General features: G+C 33.4%; 3 protein-coding genes across 6 annotated transcripts in view; 2 read left to right on the top strand and 1 right to left on the bottom strand.

The window, feature by feature from the left end:
- Positions 1–25,375, bottom strand: part of LOC110995767 (semaphorin-1A) — a 172,109-nt gene that overhangs the window by 78,003 nt on the left and 68,731 nt on the right. The gene's annotated exons all lie outside the window — the stretch shown is intronic.
- LOC110995768 (cilia- and flagella-associated protein 20-like) lies at positions 1,259–2,395 on the top strand. Its single transcript, XM_045628615.1, has one exon. The coding sequence runs from the start codon at positions 1,303–1,305 to the stop codon at positions 2,344–2,346; it is 1,044 nt and encodes a 347-aa protein (XP_045484571.1). The 5' UTR covers positions 1,259–1,302; the 3' UTR covers positions 2,347–2,395.
- Positions 2,684–3,612, top strand: LOC110995744 (cilia- and flagella-associated protein 20-like). The gene has a single exon (XM_045628294.1). It carries the CDS (start codon positions 2,692–2,694, stop codon positions 3,610–3,612), a length of 921 nt encoding a protein of 306 aa, XP_045484250.1. The 5' UTR covers positions 2,684–2,691.

The raw sequence follows: 25,375 nt of genomic DNA, 5'->3' as shown, positions 1-25,375 counted from the left end.
ACGCACATTTTTAGATTATGCTAAATCTCCGTTAAGAGGCATAATCCCTCCAAATTGTGACGGCATATTGCAACAACATATTAAAAAGAGCGTTCGTCGGCTTAGAGATTTGTTTAAACCTTTGCGAATCAGATCAAAAACACCAAAACTATATTTTGTGACGTAAGTTAATATTGTTAGAAAAAGAAGATAATCACTATATCTATGTTACTATATCTTTTTATATTCTTTTAAATATTCTCCGGTATCTTTGTTTCTTGAACATTAGTTTTGAGAAATAGCCCTGTAATCTCCCAACACGTATCATCGAGGGTATCTCCCCTAAGAGAACAATGCTTGGTTTTAGAGCAAAAATGTCTGCATTTCTCATCACGTTATTAGCTGAAACGCGTCAGCGAGAGTGCCTATCACGCCGTCAAAAGGCACTATTTCATTTCCTTTCTTTAGTTTTTTTTGCGTGTCTCGACGGAGAGTCGTGATTTAGAGACGACAAATACTATTTTTGTAACAGGCTGTATGTGCGCTCGATGGTTGTGGGCTTGCGTGACATATTTTTCTACTGTCGAGGATGACAAATGGCAAGATAAATCACACCAAAAGCCAGCTTTTCTTTTGAAAGTTTTATTCCGCCATTATTCGGTAGAAGTTTTTTGATTCTTGAAACACTTACATTTATATTTGCTGTTCATTGCCATAAATTGAAACTAGACTTAGTAGAATCATATTTATAATTTGGCTATAATTAAAATATATATTTAGCAGCTACATTTAAAAAAATTATAATATGATCAGTCGAATCGTGTAAAACTGATTCTTAATGTAAGGTGTTTAAAAAATAAAATGATGTTTTACAATCGATATCGAAATGAAAATATTACATCCTTTGTGTTGGCACTGTCAAAAGTTTGTTGACCGCAACGTGAAAATGAAGAAAGACATGGTGGAAACTTAGATATATCTTGAGTCTAGAGGCGAATCTAAGTACTAATTTCCGCCGGCGACGCCTTTCGAGTGCGTTCGACTATAAACTTCGAGGATACCTTTACAAATGAGAATTTTACATATAAAGTAAAATTCTATTACATAATACAGTACAACGTGTTTACATATGTGTACAGTGGTTATTGATAAGAAATCTATTTAGGTTTCAATTTGATTGAAAATATAAATACTTTTTAAACAACTATATATTTTCTTATTTATTTAGCATGAGTTTCGCGAACATGTCATATGAATGTCATAGAATTTAATAGCAGATTATAAGTTCAATTAAGTAGCATTTAGTTGGAGATTTATATAATAATGTACAGAAATGCATATCAGCGTGGAATGCTTACGGTATTTTTTAGCGTAGGATCGAAACCACTAGCAATATGGGACACATACATGCAAGACGGCTACATCACCAGGTTCTTAGACCAAGACATCAAGTCCATGGTGTTAGAAATAGGTGGAACCAATGTTAGTACAACTTACATGACGTGTCCGAAGGGCAACATGGTGTTAGGCATAACTATGCCATTCCTAGTCATGATTGTAAAGAACCTTAAAAAGTATTTTTCATTTGAAGTAACGGTACTCGATGAAACAGGAACACGGCGTCGATTTCGGGTATCGAATTTTCAAAGCAGCACCCAAATATTGCCTTTGTGCACCGTCATGCCAATCGGTCTTTCTGATGGATGGAATCAAATACAATTCAATTTAGCCGAGTTCACTCGACGCGCGTATAAAAAGCAGTTCGTCGAAGTTCAGAGGCTAAAAATTAATGCTAACATTCGTTTAAGAAGGATTTATTTCACGGAAAGATTGATACCCGAAGACGAATTACCTGCCGAGTATAAACTATTCTTTCCGATCGCATCTAAAAAGAAACGCGGCCTACAAACTAAAGAAAGTAAACCTACATCCCAGCAGGCCTTAAAACCGATGTCTTCTGTAGCACATTTAGAACAAAAACCAGAAGAGACCAAGAGTTCTAAAACTTCTATTCATTCGATTAAAAAAGTATCTTCTGAGGGAAAGGCTGAAGTACAAAAGACACTTTCCGTAGCTAATATTGACACTGAAAATGCTGTTGAAAAAGTGCCGTCAGAAAAGCTCGATTCTGCCGAGCAAGATGAAACTGTGCCAGTTGCCGTACCTGAAGGGTCAGAAGAAAAAGAACAAGGAGCTACACACGAGGAAGCTGAAGAACAGCAGCCCACTGATATGGAGTCAAAAGTTGCTGATGTCGAGCCGGCTGTTGAGGAGCCAGAGACAACTGTGCTTAAAGACAATACAGAAAACGCAGCTGAAGAACAAGAAGTAGTCGAACCCCCAGCTGCTGAACCTGCTGCTGAATAGATTAATGGTTTATGAATAAGGTTTTAATGAAAACTAATTATAGAATAATTGAAAGCAATTGAGTTATTGTAACGTATGTGACATGATTTATTATAGCATGTTCTTTCAGTGAAATAAATATAACACAAGCAATTTTTTAGTAATTCCCCATATCCAATTTCTTTTATTTATACTAATGTGAAGTCGTACGTTGCATTTCTAATTTAACCGTTTATTCCCTCAGTATAAATCATAATTCATAATACCTCTTTAGACAAACATCAAAGACTATTAATCCATAGAAAACTTTGTGACATAAAATGTGTCAATTCAGCGTCACAGTCGTGCCATACTAAACATTGCACAATGTTTAAAAATACATATCAAAATGGCTTGTTATCAATATTTTACAGTTGCGGTTCAAACCCGTTAGCAATATGGGATATGGAAGTACAAAATGGCCACATAAAGCGATTAACGGATACGGAAGTGAACTCCATAGTCCTAGAAATAGTGAGTACGAATGTTGCAACCACATATATCACTTGTCCGAAGCGAAATCAAGTATTGGGAATTAAATTACCATTCCTTGTTATGATAGTGAAAAATTTGAAGCGATATTTTTCATTCGAAATCACTATTCTCGATGACAAGAATCTGAGGAGGCGATTTAGAATTTCAAACTTTCAATCAACGACGAAAATCAAACCTTTCTGTACGAGCATGCCGATCGGGCTGTCGGGAGGCTGGAATCAGATTCAGTTCAATTTAGCTGATTTTACAAGGCGTGCATATGGGACACAGTTTATTGAAACCTTACGCGTGCAAATTCATGCGAATACTCGATTGAGGAGGATTTACTTCAGTGAAAGATTATACTCGGAGGATGAGTTGCCTCAGGACTACAAGCTCTATTTGCCGTTAGAGAGGAAGCAGAAGAAAGGCAAAGTGGGGAAAAAAGATGAAGCGCCACCACCGCCACCCCCACCAGATAAAGCTGCCCCTATTCCTCCTTTGGTGGAAGAAATTAAGCCACCAGTTGCTTCCGACGCGCCAAAAGAGGAAGCACCAGAGACTCCAGCCCCTGTAACTCCAGCCACGCCTGAACCCGAAGAAGTAAAGCAAGAACCAGTCGAATCTCCTGCACCTGAAGAGCAACCTGTAGAAACTGCTGCCGAGCCTGATGCAGCCCCTGAGGCAGCAGAAGAAGCTCCAGCAGAAACGGAAGAGGCCCCAGAGGCACCGCCTGAAGCCCCAGTCGAAGAGCCAGCCGCAGCGGAGGAGTAAATTAGTTTTGTAGAAAGGTCTCTTTTGTTAATTATCTTTCTTTGTACTTAATGTGTATCTACTTCGATTTATTATATTTCTTTAAATTCATCCATCCATTTCATTAATTTATCCAGAATAATACAATATTTTAAGGGTACCCAGTACCGGGTACCTTTGCATCTGAGGCGTAAAGATTTAAATTTTGCATTCTAGTCAACTATCAGTGCAATATAATAATATCAGTAATAAAGTTAGGTCCCCTGGGTTATTGTTGCTTCTATAATAGTTAATGTTTGGTCTATGACTCGAAATTCCGGCCATTATTCAGAAATCCGAGTTGTCAAACGGTTTATATGAATACAAAGATTTATCGCCGAGGACGTATAGTTTATATCCACGACTTGCTGGAGTTATAGAAGTTTGTTGTTATGAACTGAACTATTAAAATTAGTTTTCATTTCAGTATAATGGGACATTTCGTCTCGCTCTCCAAATTTGTATAATTATGTACTAATTACTTTATTTAAGCTAATATTAATAGATCCTGTTAATTAAAAATTTACGGCAAATTATTTTACAGCAGTTTTTTCGGAAAAATTTTTTGTTACTTTCCAAATTATAGTTAAAAGCATACAAATAGTACCTAGTGTATCGAAACTTTTGCTTCGTCTAATATATCACAATAATTACCATGTAATTTGCCAACAAATATACATATGTATATGTAAATAAATCAGATTTCTGTATCTGCTTCATGATCATTTGTCAAACTTTTGTTTAGGCAAGTGCCTGACTCAAGCGGTTCTAGGTGAGAGGCAAGCCGGTTTCCTCACCATGTTTTCCTTCACCGTTCCAGCGAGTATCAAATGTGTACATAGAAAGTTCATTGATGCATAGCGGGGGATCGAACCTATGACCTCGTCGAATGAGAGTCGTACGTTTAAGCCACTAGTCCAACACTTCTGTACTCGCTTGCTTTCATTGCTAAATAATTGACTTCACTCGCAAAGCAATCTAACCTGATACAAAAGAAAAAAAATTAAGAACCCACTTAAATTTACAACCAATTGTTTTCAAAAGTGGCCATAAACCTGACTAATGTAGTTGTAAAAACGCGCTTGTAAATGCTCTCAGTAACGAATAAAAATATTTAATGTTACAATCTTTTATGTTACCTGAAAAGATATGTAAACAAAATATCTCAAACTTTTCTTTTTCGTTTAATGAATATATAAAGTAACGCAACTATGATGAAAGGAACGTACCTTTTATATTGAAAATTGGGTTCTTTTTGTTCAAAGGAATTTCGTATGAAGTTTTTTACAATAATGTACATTAAGTTAATGTAATACATTAACTGATAAAATAGATATAGAGATTTTGATACACAAGTATAACCGGCCGTGTAGGTGAAATACAAACTTTCCTCAGGACGTCACTCATCGATTTGACTTTAAAGAACGAATGCAAGACTACTAAACGCGTAATAGTAGTGACTGCAACCGTATGAAGACGATCACCAACATTGTTTAAGATTACTTAATACCCAATATAATACTCTTTAGATTGAAAATTGTTAAGAGAATCATAATGTTTTCAAAAGCTCAGTGTATTCCCTAAACATTGCCAGCAATAAGTTACGGGTGCACAGCGTTCTATAAATCACTGACGCTGTTACATTTTGGACTGGGTTTAAGTAACAGGCGGTCAAGGTGCTTTTAGTCAGGCAATCTGAAGTTAGTACTACAACTCTCATGTTATGTGTATTTAGCAGTTTTATTTTTTATTTAATAAATATTAATTAGATCAGTTTTGTTAGTGGTTTTAAATTCTGGATGTGTACGGTTCGGTACAAAACGGAATTAATTCGCGAATAAATAGCCACTTCCCAGAGGCAAAAATCGACGCAATGTGTGGTCTGCAAGAAACTGATTCAATTTGTTTGCCAAACCTATATTGAAGCGCCTATTATACAATCTTAAATCGACCTCTAAGTAGTGTTATCTTCATGTGTAATAAACTCAATATATCATTTACTCGTGAATTTTAAAGACATCATGATCATCACATACGTTCCTTTGTAAATGGGTATTAAAATTAGGTCACGACTTAGACCACAAGCTACTGCAGAGTTACACGCAGCGTCGCTGTTGCCTTCCTGTAATATTAAATCTTTAATTTACAGCTTCTTTCAGCACAAAGTACGAAATTGACCTTTCAGAGAGAGTTAAGATATAGGCAATTATAGCTTTAATTAAAAATATCTTCAGGAATGTCGTGGATTATATAATATTACAAAATAATTGACAAATCAAAAGACTAGACGACTTTAAAGGCATTAAGAAACACCAATAAACTCCCGAAGGAAGCAAAAGAGTTACTTTTCGTTATAGATTTAGATATTTTTCACGGTACTTATATACAATTTTACATTTCCTTTATAAACGTATAATTTGTCTGAATAATTGACAACTTTAGACACAAAGCTTCATAAAATAATTTCAGAGGCCACACGAGCCTTCAGGCTAATTTTTGAAGTTGTAAAATTCCCGACAAAGGGAGTAATAATCTATCTGAAGTGGGGTCCACAACGTGTCTGGATTACAAAATACTGTACAGTCAGTGAAACTAGCTTTTATGCCTGTAATTAATAATATAAATTCAAACCGACTAAGTTAATATGTTAAATAAATAAAAATTAAAAGATTTTTTAATTTTGTAATTGAAATCGATTATATTTGAGTAAGCACTGCGACTAACGACAATTAGTCGGAAGCCTTGCAAATATACTTTTTCCTTTATTTTCTATTAAACTGATTTTAAACAGACATTGAAAATCTATTTACAAGATTTTTATGAGTTAAGTTTCATACAAATCGTTTTGAATTATTAACCATCTTCCGTGATGTCTCGTAATTAGAAAACATGTTCTTTTCATTTCATTCCATTTATAACTGTAAAATACGGCAATAAATAACGCTAACTTAATCTAGACCGCGGTAATTTAAAGCACTAAATTCAAACTGTACAAAATATTTCCAAGTTTAAAGAGAGATTCATAGGATTTATATGCTGACTGTACCGCAACACTTACCCAAATTAAAGGCGCCCTGGCTTGCGAATGCAGATTCAATTACGGGCATTCAACGGTATAGTTTCTTAAGGGACAAGGAAAAACAATCTACCTAATACCGAATTGCTATAACATATGTTATACTTAGCGGCATATCTAGATATATAAATATCATTTGTAAAGGAGTGTTCTTTTCTACCTGTTGGTATAGTGGCTTCAGTTTACAACTCTCATCCCTGAAATCGTAGATTCGATCCCCGCTTGTGCACCAGTGGACCCTCTATGTGCGCACTTAACATTCGCTCGAACGTGAACATTGTATGGAAACTGACTTGATAAGGGCTAAAGAGTCAATGGCACCTGTCAGGCACGAGAGGCTGATCACCTGTTCATGAAACATAAACTTAAATCTGAGGTCCACACGAAAAACTTTTTTTAGTTTAAAAAGTTTTAAATTCTACTCATCTACGACAAATATTTTAAACGTTCATTAAAATTCATATAACATAAATGAAACAAATTTATAATACAAACAATTTTATCTTTTAGTATGTAAGAAATTGATAAAAACCGTATATTTTTCTCCAAGAAAATATAAACAACGCTATCTTCACGGTACATAAAGCTGGTCATTTTTACGCGGACAGGGTTACCATATTTCTAGCGTTTTAGAGGGAGTTCCTGCCGTGAACAGATAACAACGTATCGGTTATTTACTGACCACCGACAACCCTTGACGCAGTTGAACTTTGATTAAACCGTAAAAAAGGATGAAAAACCGGTTTGTTGATAATAAAGTGTTTGTTTGGGATGGCTTTGGATGACCATTGTTTAAGGAATAAATGTGTAAAATTAGGTTGAATCCTTTTATTTCAAATATTTGAACGGTTTGTTTGAAGGTTTTATGCAGTATGGAAACAAAAAATAAAAAGTATTCGTAACATTATTTATATTAAGTTTTAATTTTTTGTATGTGTTAAATTTCTTTAATACATATATTAATATATAATTTTAGTAGTACATTCTTTTGTTTTATGTATATACTTGTATAATAGTGTCAAGAAACTGGTGTTAATAGTGTATTTTTACATCAAAAGATATTGGCATTCCTGTGTTGTGTATCGAAAGGTTGCCAAAACCTTCCAGTATATTAGCATGCATTAGATGTTAGCGATGAAATTAATCAAAAGAAGTGATCCACTCCGTATAACAATGTTAAAAGAAAATATACATTTACAAAATGGAAGTATGAGTAATAAGAAACGCTACAGTTCTGTATAGTGTCGGAAACGGACGCCATTTTATTAAGACACGCTGCAAAATGCCAGGTCTTTTATTTGAAACTGGGCTGCTTCGTAATTGAATTGCATATTACACTTATGCTAACGTTACAAATTAAATTTCTTGAGAACATTGTCGATTGTCTCTGGCCCATTTGAGGTGTTTCAGTCAACTGAAAATATTACTTATTATATCTTCTATGTTGATATTAATATCTATAGAGTTGAGAATGTAAGGAGTTGTATTATGAGAATGACAGTGCGTGCTCTTATTTCACTTATGCATCCTACGGATAGAGGACAAATCTTTGTTTTTAATATATTTTATTATTATTAATTATTTATGATTTCATCTTGAGCATGGTGTTATTATTGCAGCTCCTTACAAACGTTGTATAAAACAAAAAACTTTTAAAATAAAAAGAGTGGCGGAGAGTGGCAGATCCTCTGTTCCGTTCTACGACCTTAATTTGAGAACTGGCAGTAAATATAAAATTTCATTTCATATTTAGTTATTTTTTGACATTTCATAAATGTACATTTGTTACCTATAAGAATAAATGATTTAGAATTTAGAAGTTATTTTCGTATATATGTAGCTACAAGCTACGGCGTAGAGGGTTACATATATTGTCTTAGCTTGGAAAACACACAAAAATGTTTACCTTACTTATGTTATAAACGGTATTATTTTACTAACCGAATACAAAAAACGATGACCATTATGAAAACAAGTCGAAAATCTCCCAAAAAGCCAGTTCATTAATAATTGTTTAAATACTAGTATTTTTCTTTTCACAATATGGTAACGACACCTGAAACAAGAGAGGCGCACTGGCATGAATATTCATGCAGCGATTGTAACATACATCCCGCTGGATGCGTGTCCACTTTGCCCCACTTGCCCTAAATAAGAAAACAGGCGCTGCGCAGATGGCAAATTTATATGAAGGTAAAAATCAATGTTTTTTTTTAAACGTGCACATATTTCATTTGTGTGTTTTGCTGTTTTGATGAGAAAAATAAACTATGCCTACGTAAATGCCGTATATTTTTTGGAAAATGTGTGTATATGTCTGATCATTTATTCTGTTTATGAACAGTTTTTTTTAATACTTTATTATAGTATGTGAAATAACTTAATTTACCACTACTAGAGAAATAAATTTCGTTTATAAATCAATTAAAAAGATGAACTGTCTAGGTATATTTAATTAAAAAAATTGCATCAAAATTATGATTTGATGATATTCAAAGCACACAGATTTAAAACAAGTGAGCAGACAACGGTGGCTGACAGTTTAATTTCGCGACTGAATCGCTGTGTTCAAGCCACGTCGACTCCAATCGCTCTTTCGCAGGGGTTAATGGCCCATACAACCAGATTACTCGTTATTTACCCTACGAAATGGACTTCTGCTTCTGTGTTTACATTCAGAACCAGAAAAGCTTGTTAGATATGTGAAGGAATCTATGTAAACAAGATGTTAACGACAACTTCGTACTCCTAAAAATGACGTAAGAAACATTTGTTTAGATTGATTTTTTCTAGAAGTTCTCAATACTACGCTTGTAGACCTGCTTTCACTGGCTAGATTTCACTACGACATCAATCACCTTATTATTCCTATACTTAGAAGATCTTGCGAAAAACATTGATTATAAAACACTTTGTTTACCTACGGCTCGTAGCAACACGGTAATGGTAATCACTGGTATTACGTAAATATAACACGAACCGGAAAAGTATTTAGATCTTTCCTTAATAGTGTTTACGAATAATGTTATTAGTAGAAACAGGTAATCCCACTTCTAAGAAGTGTTCTTAAGAAGGAGGTAATAATTAAATAGCATCACTCGTAAATCAACTTCAGTTCTTGACGATAATTGAAAAAGTTAACTCTTTATACGTCGCGATTAGAAAAGGCAAAATATCAAACCAATTAAAAGTTTGTAACATTAATTGAATCAAAGCACAACAAATCTCGGAAGTTTAGCCCTCGACCTGAGATTTCATAAGCTCATAAATGAATAAGCCTCTACCAATGTTCGCGTAAACACTTATGCCGTCAACTTTTTTTGTGACAATAACTGATTCTCAATACTAGTTACATTGTCAATGTTTTGTAACAATACAGCTATAACTGGGGTTTATTATATTGTTGTTTCATGATTTAAGAAAAGCATAAATAATTGAAAAGCCTCTCATCCCAACAAGAAACAACAAGCGTTACTAGAAAAGGAGTTCCAAATACCGCCGATGAGACACACAATACGAAACGGAATCATTTATTAAATAAACATGAGAATTCGTAGCATAACCCTTTTATGAATTTTTAAAAATTCCGTTTGAGAGGGCTCAGATCAGCCTAAATATAGCCCGAATTACATGTGTTATTGTTGCTAGTGTAGGTCGAAACACGATAAAAAATTCATTATCAACCAAGGAGCTTTTATTTAAATTCGACTCTTATTACTTGTGTGTTTCGGTGCAAGTTCGGTTGAGATACAGTCGCCTCATTTTTTGCCGACATTGAATATTCTGCCGTGTTTGAAGGAAAAACAAAGTGTTAAATTGCGTGGGGAGTCGCCTTTGAGCTAGGCGGAGCAGTGGGAATTTGGACCTTGGATATGGATCAATGTGAGTGTTATTTGAATAAATTCTGCGGAGGAGACAGAAAGGATGTAGGTCAAGTGACAGGCTTGAGTTGCTTTACTCCCGACGAGGCAGCCCGCAAACAAGTTTGTTTTATACAGAACTAAGGGTTTCGCGACTTCATCCACGAATGAAAACTAGAATTATTTCTTGTTGCAAAATTGTCAAAATTGGGCCTGAGATTTAACGAATCGCCTTTGTAATCTGTATTACTTTTAAGTGTAAGGCAAAAGTAACTAATTAATAATGATGAAGTAGTACAACCAGGTTTTTCGTCACGCAAGACCGCAATTTAATAAGTTTGAAACTTCTAAATCTGTCTCTGAAACGCCTCACATAAACCTTTCAATATTTAACATTAGTTCACGAATAATAACTGAAATTGTTACACAGCTGTAAAAAATATTTCAGAACGACATGCGCTAGAAATAATATGGCACGCAAAGCGCTCTAAGGCATATCATGAATTAATCCATTAAGCAGCGAAATTCATATGAAATTCGTTTATAAATGAGCTCAGTCGCGAGTTTCTTACGGTGAATCCAGGATTGTGAGGGATTAACGTGCGAGACGGATATTATTCAGAAATTCACGCAACACAACTGAGAGCTTATTTACCTTTCAGTTAATAGCAATAATCCTGGATATAAAATTATCTAATGGCAGTTGTGGATCCGATTAAGGCACACATACGTAAAAAATGTGTTTATTTAACTGATGGTTACCTATTGAAATTATAAATACTATATAAAACGTAAACGTTTACTTTTTAAAATCTTCTGAGCTTTTTATACGACCATAAAAAATTTATAGCGGTCCCTGTTACGTGCAAATTGAATATGAAATCAACTCAATGAACTTTTAGCAGCTTTTAATGAAGAGACGTGGTCTTCGAATCGCTTAATAAATCTTCAGCTTACTTCGATAGAATTTGCTGATTGCAAAATTACGTAGGAATGATCAAGGTTGCATATTATAGCACCAAGAAGCAGCAGTCGAGTAGTAGTTTTTTTTATATAGTATAATAAAACTACTACCCCCATTTTACACCCAATTTAGTGAGTGCGTTTGGCCTTTGAGGAAGTATACTCCTCAAAGACCTGATAAAGGCGGCAAAGAACCTGATAGTAATATAGTATGTAGTTCGCGAACTTATGCGGCATATACGTTTTAAACGAATTTATCCACTATTTTGTATCTATATTAACAAGTCTTTTTGTCAAATTAAATTTCTTTAAGAGTAAATAAAATTAATTAATGACAACTCGGCATAAATTCAAAAGAAAAACTTTTCGCTAGTGAAATGGACGCCAACTAAAAGTTAAATGAATCTTAATAATATCAGTGAAAGGAATATCTCAAGATGTTAGAGTTTTCGCAGTTAATGTACCGATGCAAGATGAACGGAGCGATTATCTTGAGGTAGATATCACCTTATTTATGAACACAAACTTTAGCCCCTAAATTACCGTTGATTATAATTTCCGTTTATAGACATTAATTAAAATATAAACACAATCCAATGTAGTCTTGTATTTTCTCAAGTAGGTATAACAAAATTTTAACAAACCATATTCATACAGTTCGTTTATACAGAAATTAAATCTTTTCTATTTCGCTATCATGCCACGTTAACTGAACTGACAGTACAAATAAAAACCATTGGTAATTCGATGTATTTCAACTTTAGTTTTCTTTCTTTATGTGTAAGCTAATTTAGTAAAACACTGTGTGTTAACTTTGTTTTAACCGTCAGCCTGATCTGAGCGAAGCTTTATTTTATTTAAACTTTAAAAAAGAATTTGTCATTTTTCTATATCTTGAGTTTAATTAAATGTCAGCTTAACTTTAAATAACAAAATTCAGCTGTATTTCGTTTCAAGTACCTTATAATATATATGTTAAATAAATAAAGGAATAAACGTTAAGTTAGCTAAATTTAATCTTACTTGGTAAATAAAGTCGCATATAGCATGTAACTAAAAACTAAAATACTTGTCCCCAAAGATTGAACTGTTACCTCATTTAAGCAGGACTTTTAAATATAAATAAATCGTAATTTACGAAGTATAGCGAATAAACAAGGCATTATTTTAATCATTAAAAAAATGGGAAGCTGTCTGTACACTCGCGATGTTAATTAAACAGAATCGTCATTCTGCAACGTCCGTGGTCTAATTAAATTTAAATTGGAGTTGAGAGTACGTGAATCGCAGCCTAGGTTTACTTTAAATTATTATAATTAAACAAATCCAAGCCAAGAATGAAAATAAAGGTTTATTGGGTAGAGCTTCGAAAGTAAGTTGTAATTCTTCTATTTATTTGTCATAATTTTTTACGTAAACTAACTTCCAAAAACCCGAAGGCTGTTTATAATTTAACCCGTAATCCTACTTTTATTAGTTGGTGTTAAGGACACGGCCAATAAAGAGATTGACGAATCATGTCAATAATGTTGGGCAAATATTTTATTCCATATTAATCGTACTTGAATAGTCAATGTCCTTCTTTAATACTGAATTGAAAACTTTGTAAACTTATTAATTAGTAAAGTATTACGTTGGTTTTAATTTGTATAAGATATTTATTTCCTTATTTTGTTTGTTTTTAAGTGTGACCTGTTAGTGCGACTATAAATTCATAGATAAATTAGGCGCTAGGCACTACCAGCTAAGAAGGCATATCGTGCAATAACAAATTCTACAAAATCGTATTTTTTAATGATGTCAATAAAAACTTGCCTCACCTCTACAAAGTGACATGCAGAAAATAGCTATTAATTTACAAATAGGAGTCTACGTAGAATATTGATGAGAAAATCTATATAAAGAGCACAGCTGTATGGGTATAAAAAGAGCCGCCAAATTGCCTCTGAATATAAATCACCCCGACACCGATCGAGGAATGATGTGCACTGAAAATGTATGTGCAAATTTTCAATGTCCGTACTTTTAAATCCAAAATTCTGCGGCCTCCATGTTTAATATCGGCTACAAAGTTGCTTCATATTTAATAGCAAATTGAAAATTTTCGAGTTATTTTTTAATTTTTTAATTGCATTATGCTTAAATTTTACAAGTTCATCGCCTTTTGTATAGAAAAAGGACGATTATGCACGACTAATTTAATGGTTTAGTAAAATAAGTATTTAGTTTATTAGGTAGATTTTTTTAAATTGTTACAATTATAAATAATCCAGACCAAGATTCAGGAAATTGTTCAAAATAACATTATGAAAATGTAATACAAAAATTGGACTCTTAATAGACGGCCCGAACTAAGTTTTATCTTTGTAATCCGACCACAAGGCAACTTTCAAGCAAACGAGTTAACTTAAACGATTTCCCTTCGAGGAAAAAACTCAGAAGTAATAGCATTTGCGAAAGAACTTCTTGGCTATATTTTACAGATCGCAGTAAACGTTATTTTTTGAAATAATTGTATTACTTGACGTCGAGACCGCCGTAGAATACCATTTACTCACGCTATATAAGTATTAGATTCGTAGCGATTCGTAGACGGTCTACGAATCATTTGTAAATGCTACATCGTGGAAATTATGTGTTTTTCACTCGAAATAATGGCTTTGGTAATGCACATTGTGTGTGCATGTCTGTACAGAAAACACTTTTATGTCACTATTTTATATACAGAACATATTTTAAGGGCAATGCAAGATACCAACTACATATTTCACACTTATTAAGATTGCGTTGATGTGCTCCTAACTAAAAAGGTGCATTTTATAAAATTATTGTATGACAAGAAATATGACATAATAAACATTCCGAAAAGAAAGGCCGTAATTCTAACTATAATTTATTTGTTATATCATCTTGAAAATAAACACAAAATAAATTGAAACAGACATCTCGTTACGTAAGCATTGTTAAACGACACTCAAATATTAGAGATTTAGGACGATTGTCAAGTGTCTCCGCTAATTGCTGGCTTTCGTTAATTACTGTCTGAGATGAAACGTGAGTGATGTCCCATACGGAGGCAATAATTTTAACGAGTCACAAATTCTTATTTTTTCAGTAAATTAAATTAAAAAGATATCGTATTTACGATTAATATCATAAATTGATGAATTTTATTTGTTTTTACTGATAGTGTAATATAAAGAAAAAGTGTTCATGTCGCAGCTCATAACTGTAACTTCAGCAATTTTATCAGCCAACCTGTAACAATAAATAAACACTCGGTTATGTAATAACGCGTGAAATCAAATTGTGTAAATTTTGAGTTGCAGCGAATTCTTAAATATGTGAACATTATATTCATCATCGTTGAATTTTAAGTTTAAACATATATTTTTAAAGGAACGATGAACTTTTAGTGCAGACAATGCGTCTATTGCAAAGATATATTTGTCTAGAAGTACTAGACACAAAACTTTCTTATGCTTGTGTAAGCGACGTGTCGGGCACTCTAGATACTCTTGGAAGGCTGTCAAAACTGGACAATATTAATAGGTTCTATGTTACTAGCAATAAATTATGAAATAACTGTTTTCTTGAGATAAATCGAAGCTTAAGATAAATTTAATACTTTTCGATCGAACTAAGAGTAATTGCTTGTCGGTGCGTATTCTAGATTATAATTAAGAGTTAGTTTCGTACTGGACTTCTATAAATTATTGTTCAGCAAAGCAAGCAAATAAATCCTTAAGTCTGAAGTTAACCCTTACAAAACTTATATTATTTCAGGCTGCGCTCAACACAACATAACCTCCAAATTAAAGTCCCGACAATATTGTTATAATTACTACGTTATCTTTACGCAAGTTATTTGGCTCGGGCAAACATGTTTGTTTCAAATACACCTTTGATATAATCTTAATGGTTACCTGTTCTGTCAGCAAATAAACTTAGCAGACAGTTTATGGCAGTTCCATAGAACTTAGTTGAAGTTTGTGAAACTTTAATTCTGTGGTATTTCATTATATATTTCCTTATTATTTCTGTATATAGCATTAGAACGATGCACACAAACATGTTTGAACTAAGACTAATTGAATAGTTCTAAGGTTGCTTGCGTTTTCAAATTACAAGGAAGGCTCTGACAAATGGTGTTTGCGCTTTGAATTACAAGCAATAAATCCTTACTAATGCTTATTTAGTTTCACAGTTAACTGTAATTTCACTGACCCTCTAGGCGGGAGCCCCTTACGTGCAATTGATTGTCTTCTTGGAACCCTAAACGGCAATTTTATAAGCTATGCCTATGCACTTAGTGTTTTCTGTACTCTAATAGAATATAAGAATCTCTAAATGTTGCACTAAAAAGAAGAACGAAGAGAAGAAAGGAACAATTATTGTCTTTTTAAGCTTTGCCAACACTTCAACATCACCCATGTACATTTTAGTATAAGAAAGATTAGACAAATGGAGCGAAACTAATATCCGTAACAATAGAAATACATTTAACTTCCTCTAAGATCCTATTAACACTCTTAAGATTTGGCAACTAAAGTACTATACAGCTTATCATTCGTTTCAGGTGAGCATCGGACCCTTCCTATCTAAACAATAATAATTACACTACATACGTGAAAATGGGTTTGCATTGTTTGAAAATGGTGAAAATGGTCTCCAATAACTCGTTCGGTAATTGGATTATAGTGGGTTGACGTGGGACGCAGTAAATTTCGTATGTTATGTCAGATCGCCGTGTGATATAAACTATTCCATTTTAGACAAAGCTTTGTGCCCATATTTTAAACCCTGTTGCAATTTCGAAGATACGCTTTTGGGACTGTTATCGGTCTATGAATTGTCATAAAGTTAAAATAATATTATATTCCCTAATGAGAAGTTATGATGAGGCAATCTTACTCTTGTCTCAAATATGATGATTGATATCTTTCAAAACAATACTAATGGTAAAAACATTTTGAAATATCTTAATGGTCTATCTACGATCGGATACGTGATTTGTATTAAGTACATATATACAATAAATAAACACATTAAGCACATTGTTACATAATTCACAATAACATAGTCTGTTCTATTCGGACAAATACCGGATTCTACGAATGTCCAAATCTGTTTTCGAATCACGTTCGGAACGAGCGGAGGCGTAAGGAAGGGGGAAATGGTTCAAGGGGGGGGGGGGGGCATAACGGGCGAAAAATTGCGTCTCTATTGAGACCTGGATGACATTGTGCGTATTTAGATTTTAAACTTTGGTCGTTATGAAACAATCGTAGTTCATCTGAAAATTTGCCGTCGAAAATAGATATATTAAGAGAAGGATCATTCATTATTAAAAAAAATAAGTCTAATAGTAAAATACCAGCAAAATAGATCTTTAGATATCATTGTGAAAGCCAATATTTTCTCAGCATATCAAGCATATAGGTCACACGAATACTTTATCAAAAATATTTTCTTTCGTAAATCCTGTCAAAAGCACAAAGACGAAAGTTTAAATTCCACATTTAAAATTACCTCTTCAAACATTCCCAGAGCGAAAGTACGAACGGTATCATTGAAAGTGCTTATGTTTCGGATTGGTATATGTGAATCGATTCCTAATTATGCTAGTAGTTATAGTAATATAATATAGATTTTAAAACATAAAAATAACATACAATATGTTTTTCATAATTTACACGAGTAATTTCACCACTTTAATTACTCAGCAATTTTAGCAAAGAAGGCGAAAACCAAAATACTGAAGTTTCTCGTAAAGAATCGTCGGGGGTGGCTAACAATGCGCCGCCATGTTTGATTTGTGAAGAACAAAAGCCGGCCGCGACACAATGCCTCAGACGAGTGTAACAAGTACCCAGTCACATACGACTTTCTGTTTTCTACAGATAAATAAAACTACTTATGTATTCAATATTATCATTGTATTACTCAGTACTAGTATTTTGAATTCGCTTCATAAATAAGTATGCGATGTTTTTATAGTAATACAGATTAGATAGAATAAAACACGAAAACAAATATTACAGTTTAAAGATCCCTCATACACGTCTTAAAAACTGTGTTTATAGGCCTGTCTAAGAGCGTGGCCTGAGAAGATTGGCCTAGAAACTGAACTGGGTTTCATTTTCATGCGGGTTTCAGGAAAAGTAGACAAGTACAAGCTCATTTCCATTCTTCATTTACAACAGACTTAGAATGTAGACGGAATAAACATAACATAAAAATAAATTATAATTGATAAGTATTTTATATATAACGGTGTTTCTCACTTTTGAAATTTAATGACCGTCTTATTTAAAGAAGCATAGCAAAGGGATTTTTTTTAGCTTCTAATTTATCAATGAAAAAGTTAATTACAGAAACTAAATGGCTTGAATAATTGTTAAATACTAGGAGTAGAGGCATATCTGAAAACAAGTTATTCCTAGAATTGTAATGTAGGGATGTGTTAGGATAAAATCTACAACTGATTGCATACGAAATAATGATATTATGTCAAATATCGGTTTCTGCTCGTAATAGATGGCAGCTAGGGATCGAATTTAATAGTATGCTTAATTAAACTGTACCCCTCATACGAATATATTACTTAGCTGGATTAATGCATATCCTCTCTGGGGATTTTATTACAACGCAAATTGTTTTATTCAATGTGCAATTCTTCTACAATAGTCTGTAATAAGAATATTATATATAAATAAATGTTAGATCAATATGCATTAACGTACTGTGAGTCCATAGAAAATAATCAAATACGTGTAACGGTTGCTACTTTACAGATACCATACAAATATCCGAGTATTAAGTTATTTGATAACTACAAATAGTGTAAATTACAAGTACAAATGATAGAAGAATGTAAAGTCGGTATTGTCTTCAATTTACCAGATCACTTTATATATAAAGGGGCTTTTTCTAAAGCTTTTAATTTGAATGGATTACATAATATATAAGCAAATGGTTTTTGACGAAGCAATTGAGAAGACCGGTCACTTAAGAGTTCAGTGCTTGCCCGTGGACATCTGTAATACCAGCCGTCTTGCAAGTGCGTTGTCTGAATTTGTTGGTATTGTCAATTCTCCGCTGATTTTCACAAGATTGTTATGCCCTATTGTCTGTAAATATTCTATAAACAATGTATAAAAATATAGTAGTATAGTATATATAGAAGCGAGATATATCTTAATATACTTCCGACATTGTTCAAGAAAGATAACAATTGTTCGAATTTAAAGAACCTAAATCACAAAGCCATAAACATCATTATATTTAATTGTCCATTAAGGTCGCGGAATTCCGGAATACGAGATTCATTGAAGCATAAAATTTAATCCTAGTAGCTCCCGAGGCGGATAATTGTGTTCACGATGAGCAAGCCCTTAGTGCATCGGTTTCAATACATAATGACCACCCTTCGACCAACACTCTGGAAACGCAACACATTGCTAGTAATATTTGTTATGCTCTGATTATTCGCTATTTGTATTGTAGGAAGGAGAATACTTAGCATCGCAAAATCTCGAAAATATTTATAGGCATGGTTAAATTAATATTATATTCTCATATATCTTAATAGAGGGTGTTAACACCTCGATACATGTCTCCCAGAATAGAACAAAGAAGAAGGTCACCAACCATTTTCGTACTCCACTAAACTTTACTTGATATCTAAAGATTAATATTTTGTTACTTTGCTAAATATATACATTTTATATAAAGACGAAGTTAGTGCTTATTTATAAACGACGAATACATAAGTGGAGTGGAGCGTAATTGCCTCGTTTTACATACACAAGTGGACAAATCGAGATGAAAAAGTAGAATTAAACTTATTTATATTTTTTTAGCTTTCTAAATTATTTTTATTACAAGAATTGTTTAAGAATTTTTTTAAGGATGACATCCGACACATTAGTATCAAATTGAAGGTTTGACTGTCACCCTGTGGCATCTGGCCGTGAGGCCCATTAAAGAAGACAGTGGAAGACGCCTCGAACCTTTTGAGACATGGTGTTAGCGTCGCCTGTTTTACATCAACTGGATGGTAGACACAGAGGTCGTTGTTGCGGTACGTACGTATGTGGACCGGCATCAGACTCGCTGAGGCACTATTTAGACGAGCACAAACTATAAAGTGGCACCTGAAGACCAAGATGAATAACTCTGTTGTATAAGCAGATGTAAAGAAACGTAAGCAAAGTTTGTGAGGCGTTTGTTCGTGTTTTATGACTAAATGGACATATTGATTATTTGCGTCCTACCGAAGTCATTTATCTAAGTTTATTTTATTAAATCACCCCGTTTAATAAACAGCTAGCAATTACACATACATTACCGAGTAAGATAATTTGATTATATGACAGATCGCAAATCCAAACCGAATTAATTGCAGTTAGTTATTGAATAGTCGTTATAAACGTTTACCCGGGCCTGACAAACATAATTTGCATCATTGGGCAAAGTTGATTAGCCAGAAATAGAGAAACACGATCTAATTATTGACTTGAAATCATCAGTATACTAAAAGACGACTAAGACACTAAAGATAATATAAGATAGGTTGTTCATAGCTAATATAAGTAAACATTATTCTTAAGTTTGCCACTTTGTTTTGTTTGACAATAGTGATGTTTTTAAATGGGATAACAATTTTCGCTTTACAAGCTCATTTAATCGAATAAATGCATAGGCGAAAGTATACACATAACCTTAAAGCCACACTATCTCGTTAATCTGTTAGTTCAACACACATGGTGTCCACAACTTGAAGACAACAGGGGTTGAATTAATTACGCTCTAGCGTAATCTAGGAATCCTAGGACACAGATTTATCTTCGGCCCATTTAACATTGCAGCTGTACAGGATACATATCAGTGTAATATTTGACGAGAGTATATAATTTTACTTGTGTTGGTTGACCTTTTTCGTCATTATTTTCTTATTCGATTGGTCTTTCTGTGAATTATTTGTTCTAGCTGCATACAAATAAAGAGAAGTTGCTACCATATCACTACGATACATGACATAAATATTTATATTTTAATTAATTTTCCGCTCGCCCAACTTAAGTGATACGAAACCATTCCAAGGTTGGAAGTTTTTCACCAAAATTATTATTATTTCTAGCGTGTCTTTCTGTAGTCATTAATGTAGTCTTTATTTAGTATTTTTCACTTGTACAACTTTTATATTCTCAGGACAGGATACAAAGGTGTTCAAACCAAACTGGACAATGGAGTATTAAATACAAAAATAATGAATTGCTTCGTAAATTTTATAATACTAATTTACTTCTCATAATAGTAACGTAAATTCGTAATGAAATAGTTAAAAACCAATGCTGGTAGAACCTAGTTGAATGAATAGCGAGCAAACAAAGCCTACACGTTATCGCACAAAGGTAAGCCGAGGTAGGCAATCGTGACGCCATCCGTCAAGATAAGAACAACACCGATAAGATATACTGTCATTTGAGCTTTTGCAAGGATACACTTATTAAGAAGCAAATATTTGGCTTCCACCGGAAAGAGCAACATGAGAAGAGCATATTTAGTAATAAAAACACATATGTCAGTGTAAAGTATATTTTTAATATAATTTGTCTCATTGGTTGACGCCCAAACCCAATAACCTATCTCAATCCCTTTATGACCATCTGAGATAGACATCTTAATCTAAATAGGGATAAAATTATGCCAACAACCAATCGACGGATTGTAATAGCCATGGGTTTGGTTATCGGGATGCAGATAGGAGATCGATCGACTGTCAAGGTCTGATTGAAGTCAATCTGAGATTGTGGATATATTTTTGGGTTCGGGCGTTAGAGATAATGTTTTCGGTGATTATAAATTTATAATTACCTACAATGAGAAATAAAGCATTCACAGAAAATGCTTACTTCAAACTGTTAGATAAAACCGAATTAATATTTTCGTAAAAATATTTTATATGAACCCTAATTCTTACCGATCATTATAGCTCTTAATTATTGGCGATACTCAATACCTCGTCCCGATCGGTTGAGTTATAATTAAAGAAAAATAACTAAAGTCTTCGGGGCTAAGGGTCAAAGGTCTGTTACCCTTTTACTTTTATTTAATTTTCCATTTCATTTAATTCAAGTCGCCAGCCCTTTGCGGTTAATAGGAGTGAGTTGTTTGACCGGTCTGACACCTAGAAGCTAATTTATTCTTTCACTTGACTGGGTTTTACGTGAGGTTTAGCTTAAATAAATATCTAATCTAGACGAATGTTGTGATGAAAATAAAGAACCAGTACGGTGACAAAATAAAATGAATAAATACGAAATGATTATAGCGTAAAAGATAAGCTAGAATTGTGCATTTGTTTGATGAAATCCTGTAGGATATTAAATATTTCATAAAACTTTTGTAAGTCGTAATATTTATATAACGTTAAGTTTATAAAAAAAAGTAAAGCCAACATAAGATTTAGCCTTCGGAAATTATCATTAACGTTCACAAAGCCAAAATACCTGGACCAAATAAATTAATCGTATTTTTCCTTTGTTAGATAAGGAAAAATACGATCGTACCCAACAAATCATAGCGAGAAAATGCGTGAGGTCTCCAAATATACAAGCAAATAAAACCTAAATAAATTATCTTACAAAACACACAAGCGATAGCTTATACATTTGCAGATAATAAATTACAAAAATCTTTCTGCTCATACTTTTAGGTCCATTGAAGTTTGTATTGTTTTAAGAAAGAATTTATCTGAGACCAAATTATGAAATAATTTAGTTTTTGGTAATTAATGCCTAGATTTCGTAATTCTTTTTGGATCTGTATTTTACTCAGTACATGTTTTTATATATAAAATTAAGTACATAATATCTCACTTAAATAGTATCTTGATTAATGGATTCGCAGTAATAATATTTTAATTCTGTTTAAAATGAACTTAAAGCAATATCAGTGCACTCTCTATCAAGTTCTTTCCTATACTTGAGCGGAAACTCACACGAAGGAAACAATCAATTGGTATTGATTCAATTTGTCTCAGAGAAATAGGCGGAGAATAAAACGGATTATGTCAGAGATTGTCCAGCGTGCGAACTAATGAACGATGCACTTATTGACACGATGAAAAGTTGACAGACCGTGGATAGCATGGGATCAAGTCATCTCTCTCTTTAGTCCGCAGCTCATTTCTGTGCGTCGTGGTCAGCAACGAAACAAGTTGTATGAGTCCTTTATAGACGAATTGGTCCAAGTATACCATTTAATCACATTTCATAAATGTTTCAACAAAAAATGGACTTAAACATAGTTGCTGGCACATTTAAATAGTGGGCATGGTACATTTGTATAAAACTTGTGTTAAACATATAAAACACAAGCACAATATAAAATAAAAAGTATAAACAGTTATTGTGAGTAAAGGAATTATTAATAATTTAGAAATACAGAAAGGCCCGCATACAATTTAATTCGGGTTTTCCGAAACTTTATTGCTACAGAATTTTACCAATAACATATAAATCTGTTTCATCTTGTTTGATCTAGAGATTGCCAAAATAGTTAACAAGATAATAAAGGTTTTGTTTATTCTTCTGCATTGAATGTGACAGATAATTTACTTCGCTTTGTTTATGGCTTTAGAAAAGCTCTTCAGGCTTTATAATGAAATTGCTTGACAATATATATTTATCGTTTTGGGTAAGGTTTCAAGCGATCTGCATCTCAAAGCATACTTATACGTACATAAACATAGCTATATCTAGATATATTATCTCTCTATATTTGAGATTTGTATGAATTGTATTTTTTTTCTGCTTACAAACCCAAATTTACATAATTTAGTTAACCCCTTTACTGCAGAGGTCTGTTGAATCTGTTTGAGCATGAGTTTGTTTGTTGATATCGATATTGGTTACCGGCTGGCTGCGAGGCTCGTTCTTCAACTCAGAAGCTCCAGTTTTCAAACGATCAGGGTAAGTTAGGTCCGTCGGTAATGTACGCGTTGGTAGCATATAGTAGCGGTATTATTACGTAGAAAGTCACATTAAAAAATGGTACAAATTTTCATTTCATCCATGGCGCCAAAATCTACCACAATTTTAAAAAACATCTTAAAACAAAAGACCGAAATTAAATTCGAATAAAATTTATTTGAATTCCATATGCGCACCAATCCATAGATAATGAAATCTGTAAATAATGTTTATAGAATCTTTAATATACATAGAGATAAATAAGCGTATCTGAATAGCACACAAATAACGAGGCCTGACGAGATTTTACAGAAAAACAAAAGAGAATCTCTGACGATACATTGCCGCGTCAAGGTCTCAGGTCTGCCGCAATAACGCAACACACATTTGTCAGGATAAACGGCTACAGAAAGAAAAACCGGTCTTTCCCTGTTAATATTTTAGGAAAACTTGTTTGTTTCGCTTTGTTTTTTGCGGCGACAGCGTGAGTTATATGATCACGTCCGTAAATCTTAAGCTTAAGGATTATAGAAAGTCAAACTCTACATATACTGCTAATGTGTCAATTTTGCACATTTTGTTAAACTTTGCTAAAGAAAAGTGTAGACAGTGAGTGAACTTATTATATTCTTCTAAGTTGATATTTGCTTGTCGGCTGAAAGTTATGAAACCACGGATTTATTGGTGCAAATGGCAACAACGGCGGGTAATTTTAGGTAAAAAACGGTTATGCCATTTAGTTAATTTATGTTCGGCTTTGTTCAGGACTTTGTTCCGGGTCGTGACGCGTTACACAGTTAGAAACCTATTGTTTAAGTATAGTGAAAATAATTAATAAATTGGTCATATCAAGGTAAGACAGTGTTCGATGGTAGCCTTCAACTAAATCAAAGTTATGCTTCAACGAAAGTGCGATAGATTACTCACTGAAGTATCATATGGATGCAATATAATCAATGTCATTCGGAGCTTACTTTCCTATAAATTGTATGTATAAAGCATAGAGAACATTAGGTTACCATAACACATTGCCAGTAGGTACTGTACTATTGCAATAACAATTCAAATTTCTCGTAGTCCAATGTAAGCGAACACGTTAATGCATTTTGTGACATGAAATATCCTTTGGGAACATTGACATTCCATGAAATAAAACCACATTCAACAGTGTTATGTAAAACAATTTAATTTTCAGTGCCTGAATGGTCTCTAGTGTAGAGGCATGCATGGTTTTAATATATAATAGTATATGAAATTTAATTTCGACGCATATAATGTGGTTACACTTATTGACACATCATGTGCCATACATCAATGTGTCCGATGATTAATTATTGCTTGCCAAGTTGATTTAGTACATATTACATCGCTTCTATTGTTATTGTACCGTCAAAATGCTGTAGAGGATAGGTTTTCAATTAATTTCCAATAGTTACGCTACGAGTTGACAGGTTGATATTAAAAAATACATTTTGAAACCCCTTATAATGGTTGTTTTTATTACAATTAATGTTATTTCAGCAATCCTAACACCCGGTCTCAAAACATGCACTCATTTCCTAGCTGTAAAACAATTTCTCCAACGATAGCTTAATACAACTATATACCACCACTTTAATACTCTACATTATTACAGCCATTCATTTTTATTGCAATTTCGTTAAGAACATTCAATGGAAATTTTCAATTTAGTTATGAAGTGGCAGCCAACATTCTGAAACGCGTCCAGACAATTTTATTATTACTGCTCTCATTTTTGAATAGATAAAGCGTTGTGGCTGAAGGCTGCTGGCCGAGCGAATACCACCCGTCTCCTGGCAGTCTGCCAGGCGGTAGGTAGTAGTCGAAACGCTTAAATCGACATC

This window comes from Pieris rapae, chromosome 1 (assembly GCF_905147795.1).
Source record: "Pieris rapae chromosome 1, ilPieRapa1.1, whole genome shotgun sequence".
Lineage (NCBI taxonomy): Eukaryota > Metazoa > Arthropoda > Insecta > Lepidoptera > Pieridae > Pieris > Pieris rapae.
The sequence above is the reverse complement of the archived record's forward strand: the minus strand, read 5'-3'. Positions and strand labels throughout refer to the sequence as shown.